The sequence below is a fragment of the Homarus americanus genome, unplaced genomic scaffold, assembly GCF_018991925.1.
Source record: "Homarus americanus isolate GMGI-L3 unplaced genomic scaffold, GMGI_Hamer_2.0 scaffold3766, whole genome shotgun sequence".
Taxonomy (NCBI): domain Eukaryota; kingdom Metazoa; phylum Arthropoda; class Malacostraca; order Decapoda; family Nephropidae; genus Homarus; species Homarus americanus.
Window position 1 is genome coordinate 67,501 of NW_024716718.1, and position 11,489 is coordinate 78,989.

General features: G+C 49.7%; 1 protein-coding gene across 1 annotated transcript in view; it reads right to left on the bottom strand.

Annotated features, from left to right (window-relative positions):
* The window catches only part of LOC121858496 (terminal nucleotidyltransferase 5C-like), a 60,781-nt gene extending 50,286 nt beyond the window's left edge, over positions 1 to 10,495 (bottom strand). Inside the window, exon 1 of the mRNA XM_042354930.1 lies at positions 7,968 to 10,495. Within this exon, the coding sequence (XP_042210864.1) occupies positions 9,063 to 10,307 (1,245 nt within the window). The 5' untranslated portion in view covers positions 10,308 to 10,495 and the 3' untranslated portion in view covers positions 7,968 to 9,062. The remainder of the gene's footprint in view (positions 1 to 7,967) is intronic.
* Positions 10,496 to 11,489: the final 994 nt, after the last annotated feature.

Consider the following 11,489-nt stretch of genomic DNA (forward strand, 5'->3'; position numbering starts at 1 on the left):
AAGTTTTGTTCAGAATTTATCTTGTTTGTTAATAATATGAAGAAAAAATGGTTTGTGTCGATATCTTAGAACACACACACACACACACACCTTGAGTACGATGACTTAATCCCAAATAAAGTGTCGTCTTTTTTCGCAAGGTCGTACTCAAGGGGGCTAATTCTAGTCAAGTACTCAGTCATGGTTCTCAAATGACTATATCATTGTACTCAAAGGTGGTTGGCATCACTCGAGAGAGAGAGAGAGAGAGAGAGAGAGAGAGAGAGAGACTCCTTAGTAACAGGTTAGTGATCTGAATACAGGACAGTTCATTGTCCTAACCTACCCTAACCTTCCGACCAATCACACGCCAGAGTGTAAAGTGGTTCTCCTTGTAACAGGTCACGCGGATTACTTGATCAAATTGGCTGGCTCCTATTTATAAGTCACGCGTATAAGAGGCGGGTGAACCACATTTGGCTCCTTCCATCATAAAAGGTGACGCATTTGTTGTACTGAATCCAACCCCCACTGAATCGTCGTACTAAGGGTCAAGTCATCGTACTCAAGGGGGGTCGTCATAGTACTCAATAGGTCATCATTCTCAAGGGGGTCAAATCAACGTACTAAAGGGTCGTCATAGTACTCAAGAGGTCATAGCCTGGCGGGGTCAAGTCATCGTACTCAAGAGATCAAGTCATCGTACTCTAAGAATAAATTTCACTCATCTGGCTTAGTTAATAAACAATTTGCCAACGACTACCACAACAAAAAATAATAACAATTACAACAATAACAAACAAAGACAAATGGAAAATTAATCTCGCTAACCATAACCAAACAAATAACCTACAACTGGAACAACTACAACAAATACAACTACAAACAGAAACAAAACTACCAACAACAAATAAACAATAACTACAACAAAGAACTACCTCTCTACAACAAACAAAATTACAAAAAAAAAGAGAAACTAGAACAACAACAACAACAACGGCGCACGATACAGCGAGGCGCAACCTTACATAACCCGGCCGGAGCTGCAACCTACCTACGACGCACATACACTCCCCTCCTCTCCTCTCACTACCTCTCTGCTTACCCACTCTCCTCTCACTCACTCACCCTCCCCGTTTCACTTTACCCCCTCCCCCTGCCTCTGTTCTCTCTCCCTCCTACGTGCTGGAGAGGGAGGAATGGTTGACTAGGTATGAGACGGAAGGGGTGGGTGGGAAAGGAGAAAAAATCAAGGAGAAAGAGGAGGAGGAGAGGAAGGGAGAAACCAAAAGAGAACAGTACCACACTCCACTTCCCTCTCCTCCTCCCCTCTCCCTCTTTCACCCCCTTCCTTACTCCACATCCTCCTTCACCCCCACCCCGCTACCTTACAACAGTGGCATGGTAATGTACTCTCTCCAAATCATCAAGGTTGGGGGAAAGGAGTATATGAAGGGGGAGGTAAGATAAGGTAAGGTGAGAAGGGGTAAGGTGAGGAGGGGTAAGGTGAGGAGGGGTAGGTGAGGAGGGTAAGGTGGAGAGGGGTAAGGTGGGAGAGGGTAAGGTGGAGGGGTAAGGAGGAGGGGTGGGTGAGGGGGGAGAGAGAGGTAAGGAGGGGAGAGAGAGTTAAGGAGGGGAGGAGGGGAGGTAAGGTGGGGGGAGAGAGGGCAGGAGGGGGAGAGAGAGGTTGGTGAGGGGGAGGAGGTTAAGGTGAGGGGGAGAGGGGGTAGAGGGGGGAGAGGAGGGTAAGGGGAGGGGGGAGAGGGGTGGGTGAGGAGGAGAGGGAGGGGAGGTGGGGGGGGAGAGGGAGGTAGGGAGGGGGGAGAGGGAGGTAAGGTGAGGAGGGGAGAGGGAGGTAAGGGGTGAGGAGGGAGAGGGAGGGTGTGGGAGAGGGGAGGGGAGGTAAGGTGGAGGGAGGGAGAGGGAGGTGAGGGGAGGGGGAGAGGGAGGTGAGGTGAGGGGGAGATGGAGGTAAGGTGGGGGGAGAGGTAAGGTGAGGGGGGGGAGAGAGGTAAGGTGAGGGGGAGAGGGAGGTTAAGGTGAGGGGGAGAGAGAGAGGTGGGGGGGGAGAGGGAGGTTAAGGTGAGGGGGGGAGAGAGAGGTGGGTGGGGGGAGAGATAAGGTGGGGGGGAGAGGGAGGTGGGGGGAGGGAGGTGGAGGTGGGAGAGGGAGGTGGGGAGAGTAAGGTGAGCGGGGAGAGGAGAACTACAGAAACAGGGGTGATGACAGACACGAACAGTTTGTGTGTGTGGAGGGGGGTGGGGGTGGGGGGATGGTTCTGGAAGATGCTAGTGAGGGGACTGGAAGGTGGTGGCGAGGGGTCTGAAAGAAGAAGGAGAGGAGGGAAGAAGTGTGAGGGGGCAGAAGGAGGCGAGGGAAGGTAAGGTGGGGGAGGAAGAAGCCGAGATAAGGTGTGAGGTGAGAGGCAGGTAAGGTAAGGTGACGAGAGAGGATTAATCAATATCCTTCAGCGTGGTACGCCTCTATGTTGATGCTCATCCTCCAGTATCTTAGAGAGGTTATGGGGGAGTAGGGAGGAGTAGGTTGAGAAGAGGAGGGGGAGGAGAGGGGGAGAGAAAGGGAAGGGTGAGGAAGAAGGGAGGAGAAGTGGGGAAGAAGTAGGGGGAGGAGAGTAGGGGAGGAGAGTGGGGGAGGAGGAAGTGGGGGAGGAGGGAGAGTGGGGAGGAGGGAGAGTGGGGAGGAGGGAGTGGGGAGGGAGGGAGAGTGGGGAGGAGGAGAGAGGGAGGAGGGAGGAGAGAATGGGGGGAGGAGGGATTAGGGGGAAAGAGTAGGGGAGGAGGAAGAGTAGGGGAGGGGGTGGGGGTAGGGGAGGGGAAGAGGAGGAGGAAGAGAGGAGGGAGGAGGAAGAGGAGGGGAGGAGGGAAGAGGAGGAGGAGGAAGAGGAGGGAGGAGGAGGGAGGGAGGAGGAGAAGAGGAGGAGGAGGAGGGAAGGAGGAGAGTGGGGGAGGAGTCATATATATAGACCACACACGCACATGTGTAGCTATGTAAATAACATTCCTGATGTACAAACACACACGACACAGAGAAGTGTGTAAAAACATGTAAAAAAAATATGACACACACACACAATAAAGAAATGCATGACAAACAATGACACACACAAGACACATCAGGGCATAAAACACCAATAAAAACATTCAAAAACAAGCAAAGAGACAAACAAACACACGGAGCCCTGCAGGAATACAGTCCATTCATCACCCACAATTGTGTACTAGTCCCGGTTATCAATATACTGCCACCATACAACGAGACCGGTACAACACATTACAGTACACTGACCCTGCGTTATACATGACTCCTGTACACTGACCCCGCGTTATACATGACTCCTGTACACTGACCCCGCGTTATACATGACTCCTGTACACTGACCCCACGTTATACACCTGTACTGACCCCACTTACACAGCTCCTGTACACTGACCCCGCGTTATACATGACTCCTGTACACTGACCCCGCGTTATACATGACTCCTGTACCTGACCCCCGTTACATGACTCCTGTACACTGACCCACGTTATACAGCTCCTGTACACTGACCCGCATCGATATGACTCCTGTACACTGACCCTGCGTTATACATGACTCTGTACACTGCCCCGCGTTATGACTCCTGTACACTGACCCTGCGTTATACATGACTCCTGTACACTGACCCTGCGTTATACATGACTCCTGTACACTGACCCTGCGTTATACATGACTCCTGTACACTGACCCTGCGTTATACATGACTCCTGTACACTGCCCTGCGTTATACATGACTCCTGTACACTGACCCTGCGTTATACACAACTCTGTACACTGACCCCGCATTCCATGACTCCTGCACACTGACCCTGCGTTATACATGACTCCTGTACACTGACCCTGCGTTATACACTGACTCCTGTACACTGACCCTACGTTATACATGACTCCTGTACACTGACCCCGCGTTATACATGACTCCTGTACACTGACCCTGCGTTATACATGACTCCTGTACACTGACCCTGCGTTATACATGACTCCTGTACACAGACTCCCTACACCACTAAAAACTTAACGACTAAGAGAAACAAATAGCAATGGGTACTCTTAGACCGACATGAGGCAGCCCCTTATCTATCGCCAAGCATTAACGTTAAGGGCCTGACCTCTAAATGCCAGACAGTCTATGTTTTAGGTCCGTCTGTAATCATTATCTAAGGTTGAGGAGGAACGATCACCGGGAGGACACACGTACTGTACCTGTATTTTATATCAACACCTGTAGCTACGTGACCTACCTGATGATACAGTCACCAGGTAGGGTATGACTGTACCTGTAAATCATACCAACACCTGTACGGCACCTGTATAACACCTGTGTATAGCCTCCCTGTGATAAACCGCCCCGGACTGTGCTATGAGGCTGACCTGACCTCACCTGACCTTTCAAACTCCTGGAAACACAACTTTAAAAAAAATTCCGGTTGTCTAATAATACTAGTCTTTATTTACCTTGTCGATACTTACCGGTATGTGGAGTGGGGGGGGGGAGGCAGGGTCATGGCCGGCAGCTGAAGGTCAGAGGTCAGCTACTTGACCTTTGCAGCGGGCAGCCCAACGGTCACACAACAATACATTGATGCCACCCAACCATCTCACCTGTTGACTCTATCCACCCACCCACCCACCCACACATTCACACATCCAACCAAAGTCCCCAACATCCACCTATCCCTAGTCAAACATTCACCATTGCATAAATCTATCCATCCAGCAATCCATCTTTATCCAATCATCTGCTTACCCTATCTAATTATCCACCAGCCTGTATCAAATCCTCTCTCTACCTGTATCCACACTATATACTCATACCTGTAACTTGTAATGACGTTTGTACCTGTACCGGATACCTGTTAAGTCTACCTGTACATAAACAAGGTGAGAGAAATAAAAAGAAAAGGAGACAATAACAAAACAATAAACAAGGGAATAATAAGATAAGAGAAGAAGAAGAAGGAAGCAAAAAAAACTATAAAAACAGAAATAATTATACAGACAATTACAATAAACGAGGGAACTAAGCGTCCGAAGACAATAACAACAAGAAAAAAGACAATAAATAGAGAAAGAGAGAAACATGACAATAACAAAGATAAACAAATGATAAATAATAATAGTCAATAAAAACATGACCAAAAGAAAGGAGAGAAAGAACAACAAAATGACCAATAAAGAGGAGGAAAAACAGGGGAGGGGATAAGAGAACACCAACAATAAACAAGGGAATAAGAGGTAAACGAAAACTGACACCCCTCGCTCACACCAAACACTCGCCACTTTAAAATCTGACAGCAAAACAATGACGCCTTTAAAGTGACACCTTAAATCTGATATCTTTAAATCTGGCATCTTTAAACTCTCACCTTAAATCTAGCACCTTTAAACTCGCACCTTAAATCGGTCACCTTTAATCTGACACCTTAAACCCAGCCCCTTTTAAAGTTATACCGATACCTTAAATTCTACCTTAAAACTGAGACTGTTCACTTAATTGCGTGTTATCCTCACCTGCCATCCTCATTACCTGTGTTTAGTGGTGTTATTATCTTCTATAGTAATATCTGTAATGCTCTGCAATTAAAATACTGAAACATATCAAAATTACACTTATGAATGACATGTCAGACACTCGTACACTTGTGAATAACACTTGTACATGTATGAATGTCATGTCATGCACTTATGGATGGCACGTCACGCACTTATACACTTATGGATGGCCACGTATGTGCTCACCCACCTGTGCCAACACAATTTCGACCATAAATGCTAAAAATTATGTAAATTATGTGATGAGGCAGCTCTGAATACCTCCCTCTCTCTCTCTCTCTCTCTCTCTCTCTCACTAGAACTCTCCTGCCTCTCACTAGGGCTCTCCTCCTTACCTCAACTCCAAGACACTATTATCTTCATCTAGGAACATCCTATCTCTCTCCCTCTACCCTCCAATCTTTCCACCCTTAAGATATCACCTCCATGTTTCACCTCACTCCACAGAAAAGCTCTCACCCTCCTCCCTCTCTCTACTGCTCCCCAAGATACTTGTACATACTCGTATATCCAGGACAAATGTCAAGTTCCCTCCACCACAACTGAGACCGAATGATGCATCTCGTTATGGTAAAGTCTCGGTTCAGTTTTGACACCATTTTGTATGATAGATTTTGTTTCGTAGCTGAATAGGAGCCAGTTTGGTGAGGATGAGGTAATGTGATGAGAACACGACACGTCTCACTTCCAGGCTTTGTTTACAAACTACCAGCTGTTCAGTAATCAGCTGGTACCCACAAGGAACGGGGGAAGGTGACGACACACACCTACTCCATCTTGTATCTATCAGTCCACTAATCCATTCGTGTATGTCTGTCGGTCGTCAAATCATAATACATAATATCCCAACGACATATATAGGTATTATCTACGTGTACAGTATATTGTAAGCGTACACCGGATATCCGCACAGTTAACGGTAGTCTAATGCACCTCAACTGACCGAGAATAGCCTTAACCTAACAGACAGACAGACAGACAGACACAGACACACCTGACAAACAGAAAGCAGTAACAGTATCATTTTCTTATCAGTACTGGAGAGATTACTTATCACTACCGCCGATAACCTGAGGAGGAACACTGTCATTTATTTATATATAGGGAAGGGTAGTGAGGGGTGGAGAGGGGAGGTGGTGAGGGGTGGAGAGGGGAGGTGGTGAGGGAGGAAGGGGGGGTGGGTGGGAGGGAGGGAAGGGTGGGGGGAGGGGGGGGAGGGGAAGGGTGAAGAGGCAACACATCCTTAAGGAAGCCACACAAGTTCCTCTCTGCTCTTCCTTATATACACACACATACAGACACAAGCACACACAGACACAAGCACGCACACACAAACACAAGCACGCACACACAAACACAAGCACGCACACACAAACACAAGCACGCACACACAGACGACCCCACACACACACACAAGCACAAACAAACAATAAAACTCACAAGCTCTCTCAGACAAGACACTCACATTCCATCAATGACTCAGCCTAACCACCCACATAGATAATGAGTCACCACCACTGTCACCACCATCATCTGTATCAACTCACTATAATCACCACACCAAAACCATCTGTCACCAACTCACCATAATTATCATCATCTGTTACCATTCGCAAATTCACTATGTTTATCACCACTTAACATTACCATAAACACTTCCCATCACCACCCTTAGACACCATCATCACCACCATAATCCCTCTCACCATCATCAATATTATAACTATCACCACCAACACACACCACAGCCACCCCAACACTATCACCACCACCATTGTCACCACCCAATAACATATATAGTTAATCCCTCTTACACCCCCCCCCACTCACCACGGACGGCAGTAGTAACGTCACTCTTAGATAACACGGCACTTGAAATCACAGACGGTCAGGGTACAAGTTACGTCCCTGAGAGAGAGAGAGAGAGAGAGAGAGAGAGAGAGAGAGAGAGAGAGAGACTATCTAGATTTCAAGGTAGGCTGCTCTCTAAATATCGCCAGCAGCAGGATACAGACTACAGAATGTATGGATCAGCACTGAAAGATTAGGCCCTAAATCCTATTAGTTAGGTTAGGCTGGGGCCCATCAAGACTGGGGCCCATTCGACCTTGGTCACCCTGATGAGCGAGACTTATTTTTTTTCTTCAAGTGTCGTCATTAATGGACCATGACAACACGAGGGGAGACACCGAGAGTATAACGACCTATAAAGAGCCAAGACGACACGGTTTGTCAGGGCGGTCTATACTGGCCCGACCCCAGGAGAGCCGACACTACTATAATGGCCTCCTACAGCGACACACACCACTGTAGGCGACACCCATATGGTTAGGTTTGAGGGCGGCTACCTCACACCAGAAGAAAGAAGTGTACTCACCTCATTGTGGGGGATGTGTGGCGGTCGTCCACCTGGCTGTGACCCCGCAGTGACCCCAGTTGACCCCGTCCTGGCACCGTGCCTCCAGCTGGGAGACGTGGAGGATGAGGTGGGGTGGAGGGGGCGCAGGTCAGAGGTTAAGAGCGATCCTGTAGAGGGCGCTGCAGGATTCCACCTCCTGTAGGGCGTCACCCGGGGTCTTGCTGCTCTTAGGAGGTCCTGACGCACTCTCCTGGCCTCGGCACGGCTGCTGGGCTACCGAGGGGAACGGAAGGGGGGAGGGGGCATATGGGCGAGAAGAGAGCTTCTTGATCTCCCCCTCCTCTCTTGAAAGATCTCATTCCCCCTCCTCCTCCTCTACCTGAAGGCTCAGGAGGAGGGAGGGAGGGAGAAAGGTGCTCCTGACTACACAATCACCGCTTCACAAACACGACCGGATTGACAAGCCATTGTCACTTCCATCACGGTTTTTTTCCTACGTTTCCTCAGTGGATCAATGGTGTGTAGCGTCACGGGAAACAATATTATCTCATGTAAGCTTTATACTACTGCCAGAGTGTGCATCACCAGTGTTTGATCCCTCTAGGGTTATTATACCTTGGTCACACGTGTGGTTCACCTTGGCTCACCTGCTGCGTGGCCACCTGGCGAGGCTCCCAGGGGTGGTGGTGTGTTGGGGCGTGGTGGGGTCCTGTGGTAACACACGTCTGTCTGTCTGTCCACAAATGACCAATATTAATCGAAATAATAATACTCCTTTGGCTAACGTAAACGGACACTGTTGTGTGGCTATGGCCTGGAGACTCGTACTGCACTACACACATACTCATGTACATATCACATAAGGGCGGTGACGCTGCGGTTACCACAGAGCTGCACCACCACCAACGCGCCTGCTGCTGGTGCTGGGCGTGCTGGTGGTGATGCAGCTGGGCCTCCGCTGGAGTGGGGTGCACAGCGCCTGGGTGAGGGTGGGCGGCCACCACTAGTGTCCTGGGCTCACCGCCCCACAACCACAGCGTCACCAGTGTTTACTCTTGGCACTAACGGGCCTGGGCGGGCTGGGGGCCCGTCGGGCCCGGGCACGCGCGTGCATTAGGCACACTGCAGCCACCCGCACGTGCACGTGTACGACTGGGGCGGCGCAGGCGCGGGTACGATGGGGGCGTAGTAGTAGCCGTTGCTGTAGATGACAGGAGGAGGGGGAGCTATGTGCACGTCGAAGCTGCTACTGCTGCTCGTGCTGCTGCTGCTACTGCTGCTGCTGCTGCCGCTACAGTGCTGCTGCTTGACGTACAGCCGCTGCTGCTCTGTGTAGAACACTTGACAGGCGAGCTCGTCGATGAGGTTTAGAGTCTGGCGTCGCTCGTGACCCATTAAACACACGGTGGACTCGTCCACAACTCGGTGCAGCACCATGAGGTACTCGTAGCGCAGGGCCTCGTCAGGCCCCACAAAGTGGTTCCACAGGTAGGCCTCCAGCTTGGTCTGTTGCTGACCCACGTCTGGGAAGTCGATGAAGAAGCGCGAACACATGTACCTCTCCAACGTCTTGATCTCCTCGGGCCGCGAGGGCTCGTAGTCCTTGACCAGCAGGTTACAGTACTTGAGGAGGCCACCCCCGCGGATCTCTTCGGGGTTCTTGGTGGCGATCAACTTCTTCTGCAGGTGGTAGAGCGCCTCAGGGAAGTCCCCGTACACACTCTCGCCCACTACCGTGGGGTAAAAATTCTCACTGATGGGCATCTCGGCACACTCGTAAAAGAGCAACAAGGAGTCCAGCACGATCTGGAAGGAGTCTACAGAGAACTCGAATTGTCGCTTCATGCTGTCCACGAACTTGAGCTCGACGTTCCTGCCGCCGTTATTAGAGAGGGAGATGAGTGACCAGCGGTCAGTGTCGTTCACTTTGACCATCTTGTTGACATAGCCCTCCTTCATGGAGCACGACGACATGCGCTTCTTACTCACGCCCTCGGGCAGGAAGTCGAGTAGCACCTCCAGGACGGCGTTCTTGACACGGTCGAAGTTCCTGGCGGTGCTGAGGTCGACAGCGAAGATGAGGTCGAGATCGTTGTAGGCCTGGTCGCCCTCCGTGGCCAGGATGTGCGAGGCGGCGCCACCGTTGATGCGTATGTCGCGCACCGTCATGGAGTCAGCCTCCAGCTTGCTTCTCACCATAGACACCAAGTCTCGCAGACGGATCTCCAGCGTGGGGAAGTTGCCGCGGCCGTGAATGGGCACCACCTCGTGCAACACGTCGTTCAGCTGTCGCACTTGATCGTAGCTCAACACGGAGAACCTCTGGTCGTCCATATTGACGTTGACGAGCCCTTCCATCTTGAGGCGGAGTCGCTCCTGCGTGGGGGCCAGACTGCCGCTCTGTAAGGGGGCAGAGAGGCAACGGGTAAGAGGAGTGTAGCAAAGAGCACGGGAGTTGTTTAGAGCGAGTGGTCGTGTGTGTGTGCGTGCGTGCTAGCCCAGCCGTGTCCTCACCCCACCACAGCAACTAGTCAACTGACAGTGGGTTGGCGAGCCGAGCATGGGTTGTGAGAGCTGAGGGCTAGCAGGTGGATGGCGTGTGACGGCCGTGACGTCACCGCCAACACACGCACGCACGTACACACACACACACACCCGCGCACACACATACATACACACACACACACACACCACCAGTTCTCTACTGACAAAACCAGCACAGTCACCTAGCAATCTGGGTCTGGGCTGGACTAGTGGGGCGTCCACAGGCTCCCAGCAACCCTCACACCACCACACATCTGGTCATGTACACACACACACACACACTATTAAAAACAGAATAAATAACTACATGTACAAGAATGGAATGTGCGTGTGGATGTATGGTAGGGCTGCGTGACCTACTTAAGGAGACTGGCTAGGCGTCCTGTTGTCAGTCCAACACACACACACACACACACACACACACACACACACACACACACACACACACACACGTTCATTAATCTATCATTATCATCATCATCATTATTATATCATCATCATCATCATTTTATTACAATTATTATTAGGCCCTATATACAAATAGTACCCTATTATTATTATTATCATCAATCATTATTCTCATTATTATTATTCTTAATAATAATTACTATTATTATTAATAATCATCATCATTATTATCATCATCATTATCATCATCATCTTCATTATCATCATTTTATTACAATTATTATTAGGCCCTATATACAAATATTACTCTACAACTATTTCAAACTATTATTAATCATTATTATTATTATCATCATTAGAAGTGTCAAGAGAGAGAGAGAGAGAGAAAGAGAGAGAGAAGAGAGAGAGAAGAGAGAGAGAAGAGAGAGAGAGAGAGAGAGTAGACACCGTGACCACAACTACCCCTCCTGAAGGCCACCTCGGACCTCCACTGTTGGAACAAGACTTAATTAACTCTACGGGATGACCACACTTAACATGGTGTACACAGCGTCCACACTATTACTACTACTATTGTGCCTATAACTA